The sequence below is a fragment of the Syngnathus floridae genome, chromosome 12 (assembly GCF_059516105.1).
Source record: "Syngnathus floridae isolate MCC-2025c chromosome 12, RoL_Sflo_1.0, whole genome shotgun sequence".
In the NCBI taxonomy this organism is placed as follows: Eukaryota; Metazoa; Chordata; class Actinopteri; order Syngnathiformes; family Syngnathidae; genus Syngnathus; species Syngnathus floridae.
This window is the reverse complement of record NC_142424.1, coordinates 14,511,885-14,528,854: the sequence shown is the minus strand read 5'-3', so window position 1 is coordinate 14,528,854 and position 16,970 is coordinate 14,511,885. Positions and strand designations below refer to the sequence as shown.

At 44.9% G+C, this 16,970-nt stretch overlaps 1 protein-coding gene across 1 annotated transcript; it reads right to left on the bottom strand.

Annotated features, from left to right (window-relative positions):
• Positions 1–14,487: 14,487 nt before the first annotated feature.
• Positions 14,488–16,492, bottom strand: LOC148390162 (janus kinase and microtubule-interacting protein 3-like). Its single transcript, XM_088392513.1, has 6 exons — positions 16,295–16,492; positions 16,110–16,208; positions 15,791–16,024; positions 15,598–15,657; positions 15,308–15,541; positions 14,488–15,228 (listed from the first exon to the last, which is right to left on the bottom strand). Exons 2-6 carry the CDS (start codon positions 16,197–16,199, stop codon positions 15,112–15,114), a joined length of 735 nt encoding a protein of 244 aa, XP_088248639.1. The 5' UTR covers positions 16,200–16,208; positions 16,295–16,492; the 3' UTR covers positions 14,488–15,111.
• Between the last annotated feature and the right edge of the window lie 478 nt (positions 16,493–16,970).

Here is a 16,970-nt window from a genome sequence, read left to right as displayed (position 1 = left end):
TCCTCACCACTCTCCTCACGTTCTTCCAATCGGAGGCGGTGCAGCCTCCACACCACACAGAGAGACAGCTTGTCAGAATGCTCTCTATGGTGCTCCTGTAGAACGTCCTCATGATGGGTGGGGGCAGGTGGGCTCTCCTCATCCTCCGCTGTAAGTACAAGCGCTTCTGTGCCCTCTTGACCAGTGCCGTAGTGTTCATAGTCCAGGTGAGGTCTTCTGTGATGTGGACCCCCAGGAATTTGGTGGTGCTGACCACCTCCACAGCTGAGCTGTTGATGATCAGTGGAGCGTGGTGAGGCTGTTTTTTCCTGAAGTCGACGATGATCTCCTTCATCTTCTCCTCATTCAGGATCAGGCTGTTTTCTCTGCACCAGCCCACCAGCTGCTCCACCTCCTCTCTGTAGTCCAGGTCGTTGTTGTCTCTGATGAGCCCCACCACCGTTGTGTCGTCTGCTGACTTCACGATGTGATTGGTGGTGAACCTGAGGACGCAGTCGTGTGTCATCAGGGTGAACAGCAGGGGGCTCAGGACGCAGCCCTGAAGGGAGCCTGTGCTGAGGGTGATGACATCAGAGGTGTTCTGTCCGACCCGGACTGACTGAGGTCTGTTGCTGAGGAAGTCTAGCAGCCAGTTGCGAAGGGGGGTGTTGAAGCCCAGGTGTTCCAATTTTCCTACCAGATGCTGTGGGATGATGGTGTCAAACGCTGAGCTGAAGTCCAGGAACAGCCTCCGCACATGGGTGTTCTTCTCCTCCAGGTGAGCCAGGCTCAGGTGAAGAACGGAGGAGATGGCGTCCTGAGTGGAGCGGTTTTGCCGGTCGGCAAACTGGAACGGGTCAAATAATAGGGGGAGTCTGGAAACGATGTGACCTTTAAGCAGCCTTTCGAAGCACTTCATCATAACCGGAGTCAGTGCAACAGGCCGGTAATCATTAAATGAGGTGATTTGAGGTTTCTTCGGCACCGGAATGATGGAGGCAGTCTTAAAGCACGCCGGCACTGTGGCTTGGCCCAGCGAGGTGTTAAAAATGTCTGTGATGACCCCAGCCAGATGACTTGCACATTCCCTGAACACACGCCCAGGAATGTTGTCGGGGCCAGGGGCCTTACAGGGGTTGACTCTCCTCAGGGTCTTCAACACATCGGCGGAGTCAAGGCAGAGTACCTCCTCTTCCTGATGGGGGACAGTTTTAACTGCTGGAGTGCCGTTTAGTGCCTCGAACCTCCCAAAGAAGTTATTTAGACCATTTAGAAAGTCAGCATCAACTACACCCACCCGGGGGGGGGGGGAGTGAGTTGTAGTCTGTAATCGCCCATATGCCTTGCCACATACTCCTGATGTTTTTGACGTCGTGGAAACGATCCTGAAATTTTCGACTGCGGTCTCGCTTCGCTATCCTGATGGCACGGTTCAAGTTGGCTCTCGCTGTCCTCAGTGTCTCCTTGTCGCCAGACTTGAAGGCAGAGTTCCGCGCTCGTAGCGTTTGACGTACCTCCTCAGTCATCCAGGGTCGTTGGTTGCCCCGGGTGATGATATTCTTAGTGGTGCTGACGTCCTCGGTGCATTTGTTGATGTAGGCTGACACAGTCATGGCACACGCATGTCTAATCTACATCGGGAAAACTGGGAGGGAGGCAGGCAGGGAGGCAGGCAGGGAGGCAGGCAGTGTCTGTCTGTTGAGGTTTTCACCTTGTTCTTCTCCTGCTGAAGTTCTAACTGGACGTCCATCAGTTTGGTTCTCAGCTCGTCATTGGCGGCCTGAAGGGCGTCCGTTCGCTCCGCCTTGGCCCGCCCTGCCGGAGCTCGTTTGGACATCTCTTACTCGAGTCTCGCCCGGTCGTCAGTCAGAGATCACAACATTTGTACCTGGAGAGCACAAACGCAGCGCTGTTTTCCACTGGCTTCGAACTCAACTTCAATCGGTACCGTAACTTACAACATCATAAACATAGAACTAGCTTGACTTATTCATTGAATAAATGCATTTGGTTCTTCAAAACTGCATCACGCAACATAGCGTGACCGAGACGGCCGTTATCCACCTGCGTGAAGTTATTTGGTGAAATGAATGAGATGTTTAAGACACCATCGTTCTGTCTCTATGTAGATGAAGGGAAATAATCGATTGCTGAAGGTCCAGAGGTGTTGTGATAAACAAATAAACATATTAGTGATTAGTGACATATTTGTGATAAACATATTAGGCAGGATAATCACATATGTTAACGTGACTGCCCACACTGTATTTATTTATGGTTATTTGTTAAATCGAGTACTGTTAGACATGAAATAGGAAGTGTTTAACATAAATGGAAGACGAAAGGGGTACTCACCATTGTAGCTCCTGCTGGTCAATGATACGAGCCTCTTCTTGCAGTGGAAAACATACAGCCAACAAACACCGTGGAACCTAAAGGAATGAAATTAAACATTAACATTTAGCCTCAACCAACATTCACAGATACAACACAACGCAAACTACACAAACGTAAATCTTTTTAAACACAATGAGTTGTACTTACCGTGTACGCTCTAGACGGTCCACTTGCAAGCAGAAAATAAAGATATTTCTGTTGATAATCGTCGTGTTTGTATCCGGTGTCTCGCTCAAGGCCATTGCGCCCACAGATTTGAATTTTGGCGAGAGTTCAGCCTATTGACGTCATTTCCGCGGTGTAATACCCGCATATCTGAAACGGCAAAGTTAAGAGTAGAGTTAAATAAAGTTTTTAGTCAACGCAATAATTTACAACCGTTGACCAGTCGAAATAATCGTCGAAATTTGGCGTCTGTGGCTGGAAGCAGACGCCGAGTTCGACATTCCTCCCAAACGCCACACTCCCTCGCTTTTCAGGGCTAAAAAAAAACAGTTGTAATTACCTTGTACGCTCTAGACGGTCAAGTTGCAAGCTGAAAACAAAAATATTTGCCTTGTTAGTCATCGTGTTACTAACCGCTGTGTCTTGTTTGCCAGATTTGCCGCTTTCCTACTTCCTGTTGCAAGCCACGCCCACGGATTATAATTTTGCCGTGAGTTCCGCCTATTGACGTCATGTCCGCGTCACATGACTGCGACGTAATATTATCTAAAACTGTTTGTGCGGTATTGTGTTGTTCTGTGCGGTATTGTGTTATTCTGTGCAGCGTCGTGTTGTTCTGTGCGGCGTCGTGTTGTTCAGTGCGACGTCGTGTTGTTCAGTAAGGCATGGTGTTGTTCAGTGCGGCATGGTGTTGTTCAGTGCGGCATAATGTTGTTCAGTGCGGCATGGTGTTGTTCAGTGCAGGATGGTGTTGTTCAGTGCGGCATGGTGTTGTTCAATGCAGGATCGTGTTGTTCAGTGCAGCATAATGTTGTTCAGTGCAGCATGGTGTTGTTCAGTGCAGCATGGTGTTGTTCACTGCGGGATGGTGTTGTTCAATGCGGGATCGTGTTGTTCAGTGCGGCATAATGTTGTTCAGTGCGGCATGGTGTTGTTCAGTGCGGCATGGTGTTGTTCAGTGCGACATAATGTTGTTTAGTGCGGCATAATGTTGTTCAGTGCGGCATAATGTTGTTCAGTGCGGCATGGTGTTGTTCAGTGCGGCATGGTGTTGTTCAGTGCGGCATGGTGTTGTTCAGTGCAGGATGGTGTTGTTCAGTGCGGCATGGTGTTGTTCAATGCGGCATGGTGTTGTTCAGTGCGGGATGGTGTTGTTCATTGCGGCATGGTGTTGTTCAGTGCGGCATGGTGTTGTTCAGTGCGGCATGGTGTTGTTCAGTGCGGCATGGTGTTGTTCAGTGCGGCATAATGTTGTTCAGTGCGGCATGGTGTTGTTCAGTGCAGGATGGTGTTGTTCAGTGCGGCATGGTGTTGTTCAATGCAGGATCGTGTTGTTCAGTGCAGCATAATGTTGTTCAGTGCAGCATGGTGTTGTTCAGTGCGGCATGGTGTTGTTCAATGCGGCATGGTGTTGTTCACTGCGGGATGGTGTTGTTCAATGCGGGATCGTGTTGTTCAGTGCGGCATAATGTTGTTCAGTGCGGCATGGTGTTGTTCAGTGCGGCATGGTGTTGTTTAGTGCGGCATAATGTTGTTCAGTGCGGCATAATGTTGTTCAGTGCGGCATGGTGTTGTTCAGTGCGGCATGGTGTTGTTCAGTGCGGCATGGTGTTGTTCAGTGCAGGATGGTGTTGTTCAGTGCGGCATGGTGTTGTTCAATGCGGCATGGTGTTGTTCAGTGCGGGATGGTGTTGTTCAGTGCGGGATGGTGTTGTTCAGTGCGGCATGGTGTTGTTCAGTGCGGAATGGTGTTGTTCAGTGCGGCATGGTGTTGTTCAGTGCGGCATGGTGTTGTTCAATGCGGCATGGTGTTGTTCAGTGCGGGATGGTGTTGTTCAGTGCGGCATGGTGTTGTTCAGTGCGGCATGGTGTTGTTCAGTGCGGCATGGTGTTGTTCAGTGCGGCATGGTGTTGTTCAGTGCGGCATGGTGTTGTTCAATGCGGCATGGTGTTGTTCAGTGCGGGATGGTGTTGTTCAGTGCAGGATGGTGTTGTTCAGTGCGGCATGGTGTTGTTCAATGCGTCACTGCGGCATAATGTTGTTCAGTGCGGCATGGTGTTGTTCAGTGCGGCATGGTGTTGTTCAGTGCGGCATGGTGTTGTTCAGTGCAGGATGGTGTTGTTCAGTGCGGCATGGTGTTGTTCAATGCGGCATGGTGTTGTTCAGTGCGGGATGGTGTTGTTCAGTGCAGGATGGTGTTGTTCAGTGCGGCATGGTGTTGTTCAGTGCGGAATGGTGCTGTTCAGTGCGGCATGGTGTTGTTCAGTGCGGCATGGTGTTGTTCAGTGCAGGATGGTGTTGTTCAATGCGGGATCGTGTTGTTCAGTGCGGCATGGTGTTGTTCAGTGCGGCATGGTGTTGTTCAGTGCGGCATAATGTTGTTCAGTGCGGCATGGTGTTGTTCAGTGCGGCATGGTGTTGTTCAGTGCGGCATGGTGTTGTTCAGTGCGGCATGGTGTTGTTCAGTGCGGCATAATGTTGTCCAGTGCGCCATAATGTTGTTCAGTGCGGCATGGTGTTGTTCAGTGCGGGATGGTGTTGTTCAGTGCGGCATGGTGTTGTTCAATGCGGCATGGTGTTGTTCAGTGCGGGATGGTGTTGTTCAGTGCAGGATGGTGTTGTTCAGTGCGGCATGGTGTTGTTCAATGCGGCATGGTGTTGTTCAGTGCGGGATGGTGTTGTTCAGTGCGGGATGGTGTTGTTCATTGCGGCATGGTGTTGTTCAGTGCGGCATGGTGTTGTTCAGTGCGGCATGGTGTTGTTCAGTGCGGGATGGTGTTGTTCAGTGCAGGATGGTGTTGTTCAGTGCGGCATGGTGTTGTTCAATGCGGCATGGTGTTGTTCAGTTCGGGATGGTGTTGTTCAGTGCGGCATGGTGTTGTTCAGTGCGGCATAATGTTTTTCAGTGCGGCATGGTGTTGTTCAGTGCGGCATGGTGTTGTTCAGTGCGGCATGGTGTTGTTCAGTGCAGCATAATGTTGTTCAGTGCGGCATGGTGTTGTTCAGTGCGGAATGGTGTTGTTAAGTGCGGCATGGTGTTGTTCAGTGCGGCATGGTGTTGTTCAGTGCGGCATGGTGTTGTTCAGTGCGGCATGGTGTTGTTCAGTGCGGGATGGTGTTGTTCAGTGCGGGATGGTGTTGTTCAGTGCGGCATGGTGTTGTTCAGTGCGGCATGGTGTTGTTCAGTGCGGCATGGTGTTGTTCAGTGCGGCATGGTGTTGTTCATTTCGGCATAATGTTGTTCAGTGCGGCATAATGTTGTTTAGTGCGGCATGGTGTTGTTCAGTGCGGGATGGTGTTGTTCAGTGCGTTATAATGTTGTTCAGTGCGGCATGGTGTTGTTCAGTGCGGCATGGTGTTGTTCAGTGCGGCATGGTGTTGTTCAGTGCGGCATAATGTTGTTCAGTGCGGCATAATGTTGTTCAGTGCGGCATGATGTTGTTCAGTGCGGGATGGTGTTGTTCAGTGCGGGATGGTGTTGTTCAGTGCGGCATGGTGTTCAATGCGGAATGGTGTTGTTCAGTGCAGGATGGTGTTGTTCAGTGCGGCATGGTGTTGTTCAGTGCGGCATAATGTTGTTCAGTGCGGCATGGTGTTGTTCAGTGCGGCATGGTGTTGTTCAGTGCGGCATGGTGTTGTTCAGTGCGGCATGGTGTTGTTCATTTCGGCATAATGTTGTTCAGTGCGGCATAATGTTGTTTAGTGCGGCATGGTGTTGTTCAGTGCGGGATGGTGTTGTTCAGTGCGTTATAATGTTGTTCAGTGCGGCATGGTGTTGTTCAGTGCGGCATGGTGTTGTTCAGTGCGGCATAATGTTGTTCAGTGCGGCATGGTGTTGTTCAGTGCGGCATGGTGTTGTTCAGTGCGGCATAATGTTCAGTGCGGCATAATGTTGTTCAGTGCGGCATGGTGTTGTTCAGTGCGGGATGGTGTTGTTCAGTGCAGGATGGTGTTGTTCAGTGCGGCATGGTGTTCAGTGCGGGATGGTGTCTTTCAGTGCGGCATGGTGTCGTTCAGTGCGGCATGGTGTCTTTCAGTGCGGCATGGTGTCGTTCAGTGAGGCATGGTGTTGTTCAGTGCGGCATGGTGTTATTTAGTGCGGCATGGTGTTGTTCAGTGCGGGATGGTGTTGTTCAGTGTGGCATGGTGTTCAGTGCGGCATGGTGTTGTTCAGTGCGGTATCGTGTTGTTCAGTGCGGTATCGTGTTTCTCAGTGCGGTATCGTGTTGTTCAGTGCAGTATCGTTGTGTTGTTCGTATTGTGTTGTGTTGTTCGTAATGTGTTGTGTTGTTCGTATTGTGTTGTGTTGTTCATATTGTGTTGTTCATATTGTGTTGAGTTGTTCGTATTGTGTTGTGTTGTTCGTATTGTGTTGCCTTTAACACTTAGCCTCTAACACTTAGCCTCTAACACTTAGCCTCTAGCATCTAGAAGGTAAATAAATAGGAAGGAAGGACTCACCGGTGACGTCTTCGCCCACGTCCAAGCGTTGTACTTTGTATTTTCATCCTTCTGACAGTGGAAAACATAGCCAACAAACACCGTGGAACCTAAACGAATGAAAGAAAACTATCATTTGGCCACAACCAACATTCACAGATACAACACAATGTGACGTGCGGGGTTGAGGTTAAAGGTTGAGTGAAGGGCCCTCGTTTTAAACTACTTTTTTGAAAAGGATTGGGAACAAGTAAGACGTATTTAATTTATTTAATGGGAAGTAGTAAGAGCTATTGAATTTAATCTTTGTATTATATTCTATTGTATTGTATTCTGTTGTATTCTTTTGGATTGTATTCACACTAACCCCACTAAAACTTCAGCCCACAAAAACTCGCCTCTGGCGCCTAGCCTCTGGCACTTAGCCTCTAACACTTAGCCTTTAACACTTAGCCTTTAACACTTAGCCTTTAACACTTAGCCTTTAACACTTAGCCTAGAAGGTGAATAAATAGGGTTAAAGGTTGAGTGAAGGGACCTCGTTTTAAACTACTTTTTTGAAAAGGAGTGGGAACAAGTAAGACGTATTTAATTTATTTAATGGGAAGTAGTAAGACTTATTAAATTTATTTAATCTACTTTTCTTCCCAGGCAAAATTTGATGTGCTGCAATTCCAAATTTCCAAAGTGAATGAAGGAATGAAGTCCTTTAAATTATGATTTTGTATAAATACTAGGCATTAACACAAAATCGACGGCACAAAATGGGCAGACTTTACTTGTTTGAAAAGGACTGGTTACAAGACAGACTTTTTTAATTTATTTAATGGGAAGAAGACTTATTTAGTTTAATTGATCTATTTTTGTTCCCTGGCAAAATTCGATTTGCTGCAATTCCAAATTTCCAAAGTGAATGAAGGAAAGAAGTCGTTTAAATTATGATTTTGTTTAAATACTAGGCATAGACACAAAATCTTCGGCACAAAATGGGCAGACTTTACTTGTTTGAAGAGGACTGGTTACAAGACAGACTTTTCTGATTTATTTAATGGGAAGAAGACTTATTTAGTTTATTTAATCTATTTTTGTTCCCTGGCAAAATTGGATTTGCTGAAACTGTATTTTGCCAAATCTTGCCTTGAGACCTGATAGGAAGTATTAAACGCTTAGTTAAATCAATACAAGTTGGTAATAAGAGCGAGTAATGTTGGTTGAACCGATGAATGAAGGTTGAAAGCAATTTAAATTATGACTTTGTATAAATACTAGATATTAACAGAACATCTACTGCGCGAAATGGGCAGAGTTTACTTGTTTGAGAAGGAGTGGCTTATTCAAAACTAAGATTTATTTAATCTGTTTGTTCCCAGGCAAAATTGGATGTGATGCAATTCCAAATTTCACCACATGATGGTGCCCAATTTTGACTTCATAGGACATATTAAACACTTAGCTTGTTATTATGTTCAAGGTAATCAGATTTGTTTATTATTCTAATGGCCTCTTCAAAACTATTCTGGATTACTACTTTGGATCTATTCTACATTACTTGGCAACAACATACTCTGTAACAGATTAGGCAGTATAATCATATATGTTAACTTGAGAGTGCCCACACTCAATCTACTTATCGTGATGTGTTAAATCAATTACTGTTAGACATTATTTGTCTGATAATCTACCAAATCTTTGAATTGAAGAATTTGTGATTTAATTAATAGCTTGTTCAGGGTAATCAGACTTGTATATAATTCTAATGGCCTTCTTTTGAAAACTATTCTGAATTACAACTTTGGATCTTATATTACTTTGCAACAATCTACTCGGTGACAGATTAGGCAGTATAATCACATATGTTAACTTCAGTGCCCACACTGTATTTATTTATGGTTATTTGTTAAATCAAGTACTGTTAGACATGAAATAGGAAGTGTTTAACATAAATGTTATGGCTACTCACCATTGTAGCTCGCTCCTGGTCAATGATACGAGCCTCTTCTTGCAGTGGAAAACTTGCAGCCAACAAACACCGTGGAACCTAAAGGAATGAAATTAAACATTAACATTTCGCCTCGACCAATTTTCACACGTACAACGCAACGCGGCTACACTTCTGCTATTACAAACGTAAATCTCCTTAAACACAATGAGTGTTACTTACCGTGTACGCTCTAGACGGTCCAGTTGCAAGCAGAAAATAAAGATATTTCCGTTGATAATCGTCGCTGCTCAGTGGCTCACGGCCATCGCGCCAACAGATTTGAATTTTGGCGGAGGTTCGGGCAATTACGTCATATCCGCGGCACATGACTGCGACGTAATACCCGCTTATCTGAAACGGCAGTTAAAAGTAGAGTTACATCAAGTTTTCTTGGAACCTAAACGAATGAAAGAAAACTATCATTTGGCCACAACCAACATTCACAGATACAACACAACGTGCGGGGTTGAGGTTAAAGATTGAGTGAAGGGCCCTCGTTTTAAACTACTGTTTTGAAAAGGAGTGGGAACAAGTAAGACGTATTTAATTTATTTAATGGGAAGTAGTAAGACTTATTAAATTTATTTAATCTACTTTTCTTCCCAGGCAAAATTTGATGTGCTGCAATTCCAAATTTCCAAAGTGAATGAAGGAATGAAGTCCTTTAAATTATGATTTTGTATAAATACTAGGCATTAACACAAAATCGACGGCACAAAATGGGCAGACTTTACTTGTTTGAAAAGGACTGGTTACAAGACAGACTTTTTTAATTTATTTAATGGGAAGAAAACTTAGTTAGTTTAATTGATCTATTTTTGTTCCCTGGCAAAATTCGATTTGCTGCAATTCCAAATTTCCAAAGTGAATGAAGGAAAGAAGTCGTTTAAATTATGATTTTGTTTAAATACTAGGCATAGACACAAAATCTACGGCACAAAATGGGCAGACTTTACTTGTTTGAAGAGGACTGGTTACAAGACAGACTTTTCTGATTTATTTAATGGGAAGAAGACTTATTTAGTTTATTTAATCTATTTTTGTTCCCTGGCAAAATTGGATTTGCTGAAACTGTATTTTGCCAAATCTTGCCTTGAGACCTGATAGGAAGTATTAAACGCTTAGTTAAATCAATACAAGTTGGTAATAAGAGCGAGTAATGTTAGTTGAACCGATGAATGAAGGTTGAAAGCAATTTAAATTATGACTTTGTATAAATACTAGATATTAACAGAACATCTACTGCGCGAAATGGGCAGAGTTTACTTGTTTGAGAAGGAGTGGCTTATTCAAAACTAAGATTTATTTAATCTGTTTGTTCCCAGGCAAAATTGGATGTGATGCAATTCCAAATTTCACCACATGATGGTGCCCAATTTTGACTTCATAGGACATATTAAACACTTAGCTTGTTATTATGTTCAAGGTAATCAGATTTGTTTATTATTCTAATGGCCTCTTCAAAACTATTCTGGATTACTACTTTGGATCTATTCTACATTACTTGGCAACAACATACTCTGTAACAGATTAGGCAGTATAATCATATATGTTAACTTGAGAGTGCCCACACTCAATCTACTTATCGTGATGTGTTAAATCAATTACTGTTAGACATTATTTGTCTGATAATCTACCAAATCTTTGAATTGAAGAATTTGTGATTTAATTAATAGCTTGTTCAGGGTAATCAGACTTGTATATAATTCTAATGGCCTTCTTTTGAAAACTATTCTGAATTACAACTTTGGATCTTATATTACTTTGCAACAATCTACTCGGTGACAGATTAGGCAGTATAATCACATATGTTAACTTCAGTGCCCACACTGTATTTATTTATGGTTATTTGTTAAATCAAGTACTGTTAGACATGAAATAGGAAGTGTTTAACATAAATGTTATGGCTACTCACCATTGTAGCTCGCTCCTGGTCAATGATACGAGCCTCTTCTTGCAGTGGAAAACTTGCAGCCAACAAACACCGTGGAACCTAAAGGAATGAAATTAAACATTAACATTTCGCCTCGACCAATTTTCACACGTACAACGCAACGCGGCTACACTTCTGCTATTACAAACGTAAATCTCCTTAAACACAATGAGTGTTACTTACCGTGTACGCTCTAGACGGTCCAGTTGCAAGCAGAAAATAAAGATATTTCCGTTGATAATCGTCGCTGCTCAGTGGCTCACGGCCATCGCGCCAACAGATTTGAATTTTGGCGGAGGTTCGGGCAATTACGTCATATCCGCGGCACATGACTGCGACGTAATACCCGCTTATCTGAAACGGCAGTTAAAAGTAGAGTTACATCAAGTTTTCTTGGAACCTAAACGAATGAAAGAAAACTATCATTTGGCCACAACCAACATTCACAGATACAACACAACGTGCGGGGTTGAGGTTAAAGATTGAGTGAAGGGCCCTCGTTTTAAACTACTGTTTTGAAAAGGAGTGGGAACAAGTAAGACGTATTTAATTTATTTAATGGGAAGTAGTAAGACTTATTAAATTTATTTAATCTACTTTTCTTCCCAGGCAAAATTTGATGTGCTGCAATTCCAAATTTCCAAAGTGAATGAAGGAATGAAGTCCTTTAAATTATGATTTTGTATAAATACTAGGCATTAACACAAAATCGACGGCACAAAATGGGCAGACTTTACTTGTTTGAAAAGGACTGGTTACAAGACAGACTTTTTTAATTTATTTAATGGGAAGAAGACTTATTTAGTTTAATTGATCTATTTTTGTTCCCTGGCAAAATTCGATTTGCTGCAATTCCAAATTTCCAAAGTGAATGAAGGAAAGAAGTCGTTTAAATTATGATTTTGTTTAAATACGAGGCATAGACACAAAATCTACGGCACAAAATGGGCAGACTTTACTTGTTTGAAGAGGACTGGTTACAAGACAGACTTTTCTAATTTATTTAATGGGAAGAAGACTTATTTAGTTTATTTAATCTATTTTTGTTCCCTGGCAAAATTGGATTTGCTGAAACTGTATTTTGCCAAATCTTGCCTTGAGACCTGATAGGAAGTATTAAACGCTTAGTTAAATCAATACAAGTTGGTAATAAGAGCGAGTAATGTTGGTTGAACCGATGAATGAAGGTTGAAAGCAATTTAAATTATGACTTTGTATAAATACTAGATATTAACAGAACATCTACTGCGCGAAATGGGCAGAGTTTACTTGTTTGAGAAGGAGTGGCTTATTCAAAACTAAGATTTATTTAATCTGTTTGTTCCCAGGCAAAATTGGATGTGATGCAATTCCAAATTTCACCACATGATGGTGCCCAATTTTGACTTCATAGGACATATTAAACACTTAGCTTGTTATTATGTTCAAGGTAATCAGATTTGTTTATTATTCTAATGGCCTCTTCAAAACTATTCTGGATTACTACTTTGGATCTATTCTACATTACTTGGCAACAACATACTCTGTAACAGATTAGGCAGTATAATCATATATGTTAACTTGAGAGTGCCCACACTCAATCTACTTATCGTGATGTGTTAAATCAATTACTGTTAGACATTATTTGTCTGATAATCTACCAAATCTTTGAATTGAAGAATTTGTGATTTAATTAATAGCTTGTTCAGGGTAATCAGACTTGTATATAATTCTAATGGCCTTCTTTTGAAAACTATTCTGAATTACAACTTTGGATCTTATATTACTTTGCAACAATCTACTCGGTGACAGATTAGGCAGTATAATCACATATGTTAACTTCAGTGCCCACACTGTATTTATTTATGGTTATTTGTTAAATCAAGTACTGTTAGACATGAAATAGGAAGTGTTTAACATAAATGTTATGGCTACTCACCATTGTAGCTCGCTCCTGGTCAATGATATGAGCCTCTTCTTGCAGTGGAAAACTTGCAGCCAACAAACACCGTGGAACCTAAAGGAATGAAATTAAACATTAACATTTCGCCTGGACCAACATTCACACGTACAACGCAACGCGGCTACACTTCTGCTATTACAAACGTAAATCTCCTTAAACACAACGAGTGTTACTTACCGTGTACGCTCTAGGCAAAATTGGATGTGATGCAATTCCAAATCTATCTGAAACGGCAGTTAAAAGTAGAGTTACATCAAGTTTTCTTTTTTAATCAACACAATCATTTACAACCGTTGACCAGAAAGAATCGTCGAAATTCGACGTCCCCCACAAACGCCACGCTCACTCGCTTTTCAGGGCAACAAAAGTACTTCTTTTTAAAAACGATGAGTTGTACTTACCGTGTACGCTCTGGACGGTCCAGTTGCAAGCAGAAAATAAAAATATTTCTCTTGTTAGTCGTATGTTACCATCCGCTGTGTCTTTGTCAACATCGCCGCCATTTTCCTACTTCCTGCTGCGAGCCACGCCCACGGATTTAAATTTGGGCGGAAGCTCTTTCCATTGGCGTCGTTTTCGCGTATAGCAAATCCGATTGGTTGGGAAGGGGGCACGGTTATGCAGCCGAGGGGTCCTGTGATCGGTGGGATGTAAAGTAGGCGTCGACGTCACGTCCGCGTCACGTGACCACGACGTGGCAGACGTCCTATAGCAACCGCTGTTTTGTTTAGTAGACTTACAGTTGTTATGCATTGACATAATGGCGCACACACCAAATAGATTTAAATAAATTAAATAGTTCTTCTGCCCACTCTCTTTTAAACAAGTTAACTCTCCCCGCGGATTTGAATTCCGGCGAAAGTTACGCCCATCGACGTCACGTATGTCACGTGACCACGACGTGGCAGATGTCATATAGCAACCGCTGTTTTGTTTAGTAGATTTACAGTTGTTATGCATTGGCATAATGGTGTGCACTCAAAATAGATTTAAATAAATTAAATATTTCTTCTGCCCACTCCCTTTTAAACAAGTTAACTCTGCCCACGTCCATTGACGTCTTGTCTGCGTCACGTGACCACGACGTAGCGACGTCATATAGTAACCGCTGTTTTGATCAGTAGACTTAGTTATTATGCGTTGACATAATGGCGCACTGGTTAGCATGGCCACCTCTTAAGCATGATGTTGCGGGTTCGACGCCTGATCAATGTTAGCATGGAGTGAGCTGAAGTGCATGGCGCTGAAGATTTGAATCTTTGAAATGCGCTGAGGTCTGACATATCAGGCAGAATGGTTTGCCATCACGTTCAACAAAAAATAGAAACTTTCCCACTCTGATTAAAACGTCCTGCGTTCATCTACGTATTTTCGTTTTGCTGTGCATCTTTTCCCTGCCATTTCGAGAGCCCAATTGACACTCATAGTTTAAAGAAATGTGTTTGCCCATCCTACTTTGTGGAATTTCACCACATGCGCTTTTGACCAAAATACCAAATTGAACTCAAGTGAAGCCAACACGCACAACCCCCCCCCCCCCCACACACACACACACACACACACACACAAATGTTGATATGAACATAAAAGAGCCGCATGCGGTTCGGGAGTTGCGGCTTGGCCAAACCTGTACTATACAACTTTATTTGTATAAAATTTTCACAACAGCTGTCACACAAACAAAGCGGGAAAAACCGAAGACGTGCGTGTTCCGCCCACGCTGGATTTATTTGCACCTTTGAAAAGACACCGTATTGCTGCAGATGTGGCAAAGAGTACTTTTGGGCATCTGAGACGGAAGGATGTCCAAAGCATCATGTCACCTGCTCTGGTAGGCATGGTGGTGGGACGTTGAGGTCAACCGCTTTGGGGTTGGCTGAATCTTTGATCGCAGGATGCCACACACTTGAAGACAGAAGCAGAAAAGCAGAGCTAAATGCAAAATGTACTCACCGGTGACTCCAATTTTTTTCCCCCCTGAAGAAACAGCTGGACGGGTGGCCCCGGCTGGCCAGTGGGACTCTTGATATTCTGACCCTTTTTAGTGCGCGTTTGGGGCAACAACCGTTTTTTGTGGCGCTCTTTTCTGGTTCAAAAGTGCCCTGCATGTGAATTTGCTTTTCCTGCCTTCTGATTGGATGAGCGCCGGTGTGACGCGGTGCCTCTGTCACCGTGGCGGGGGGTATACGTTGGCATCGGAGCGTCTGCGACCGGCTGGCAGTGTATCGGAGGTGTCGAGTGCGGTGCCGCTGGAGCTCACTCACCAGCTGGTGTTAGGGCCACAGAATGAAGGCCAAGGAGAAGAATAGAAAGAGAAACAGAAACTTCTCCTCCAATTGTTTGATTTGTCTCTTCTGAGCTTCGATGAATTCTTTCAGCTCTTTGTTCCTCTAGGACGGACAAATGGAAAGTGGCATTCAAAAGCCAGTAAGCGTGCAAGTAAGTGCCGGGCTGGCTTTGGGCCCTTACCTGTTGCGCGCTGTGCAGCAGATCCATTCTCTCTTGGAGGATGCAAGCGTCGCGCTCCCTCAACTCGCACATCAGGGCTCGCTTCCATTGGTCCACGGCGCTCCTAAGCTCTTCTCTCTGATCCGCCGTCAGCACGTCATTCACGCCAGCGTGGCTGGCTTTTTCGCCGTCCGTGGCGGGGCAGTCCCGCTGCGGTAGCGCCTCGTACAACATGGCCTCCAGCTCCAGGATCCTCTGGGCCGCAATCCTCGTCCATCAGTGGTCCGGCGGGAGATTTGAGGGAGGCTTACCTTATGAGCCTGGTCCATGGAACACTTCCTGAAGTCCAACTCTTCATCCAGGTAGCCCTTCTGCTTGCAGAACATAGAAGAGCCCAAAGGCACAGCGTCAACAAGCTTCTTTCAGCGCAAAGCCTTCCAAAAGTCACATTTGAGCCGCCGAGTCTCGTGGAGTGCGAACATAAGGAGTTCGACATACACTTACGGCGTTATAGCCCAGGATGTCCAGCTTCTTCATCAGATCACTGATGACGATGTCCGGGGGAAAGGCGCAAGGAGCAATGTAAGGTGTTCTGGGACCTCGGGTTAAGGTTAGGGTTGCGAGGGACGCCTTACGTACGCTCACGCCCTCGGCCTCGCAGTAGATCTGCAAAGGGCTGAGGCCGTCTGGGAAACGGACTTGCAGAAACTTCAAGACGGGGGAGCGCCACTCCCTCTCCTGAAAGGCAGAGGCATGCATCCGTCCGTCCGTCCGTCCGTCCGTCACATCTCTGGCCTCAACACGCTTGTGCGAGTCTTCCCACCTCCAGCTCCAGGATGCGGAACTCAAGCAGTTCGTTTTGGTCTCGGATATCCTGGATGTGCTCTTTCAGACGCGCTTCTTCCGCCTCCATCCGCCTGACCTGAAAAGACAGTCAGACCTCATCTGCGGGGCTTCCTGACGGGTGTGACGCCAAGCGACTCCGCCCAGCGCCTTTCTTTCCGTCACCTTTTCGGCCAACTGCTGATTGCTCTGACGCAGCAGCTGCTTCTCCTCCACCCACTTGACATTCTAGAAGAGACAAACGCGTGGACAGCTTTGGAATGTTGTGTCATTTTCATCCACAAATTCTTTGGTTGACTGGAAAATGACATTTGCTTTTCTCCGCATTTTCCCAGCCACATTCGGGGGGGGTTGGTCCAGTAATGCCAGACGAATGAGTGACTGAAGAATGTAGCTATTTTGTCTGAGAAAAAGGTGTGCTCATTGATGAGCTTACCTGTCCTTGTTGCTTCAGCGCTGACTCCAGATCTGCTACTCTGCTTTGATAGTGACCCATTTCTACCATCAGCTTTTCTCTGGTCTGAAAGGAGGAGGAGGGAGGCTCCTCCTCCTCCTTTCAGACCAGAGAACACCCGAGGCTGGGTGAGAACGGGGAGGCTGCGACCCGGCCGGGGGTTGCGGGAAGGGGCGCCACCTTGATCTCCTTCTCGGCGTCGTAGTCCCCTTCGCTGGTCTGGGCTAGCAGAGCGTAGGCTCGTTGCAGCGCTTGATATTCTTGCGTCAGCTGGCGGTAGCGAAGCTCCGCCTCTTCATGCACACACCAATGCAACACAGCACTAGTACCAGAATCAGTCAGACCGGCGACAAAGCACCCGCGACGCAAAGACGAATCCGATTCCAG

Excerpts from the sequence above, each read along its gene's own strand:
- LOC148390162 (XM_088392513.1), bottom strand. The coding sequence starts at position 16,199 with ATGGAGGCGGAAGAAGCGCGTCTGAAAGAGCACATCCAGGATATCCGA. Across the intron at positions 16,025-16,109 it reads TCCGCATCCTGGAGCTGGAG|GAGAGGGAGTGGCGCTCCCC; the intron begins GTGGGAAGACTC and ends TCTGCCTTTCAG. Across the intron at positions 15,229-15,307 it reads TGCTGCACAGCGCGCAACAG|AGGAACAAAGAGCTGAAAGA; the intron begins GTAAGGGCCCAA and ends TGTCCGTCCTAG.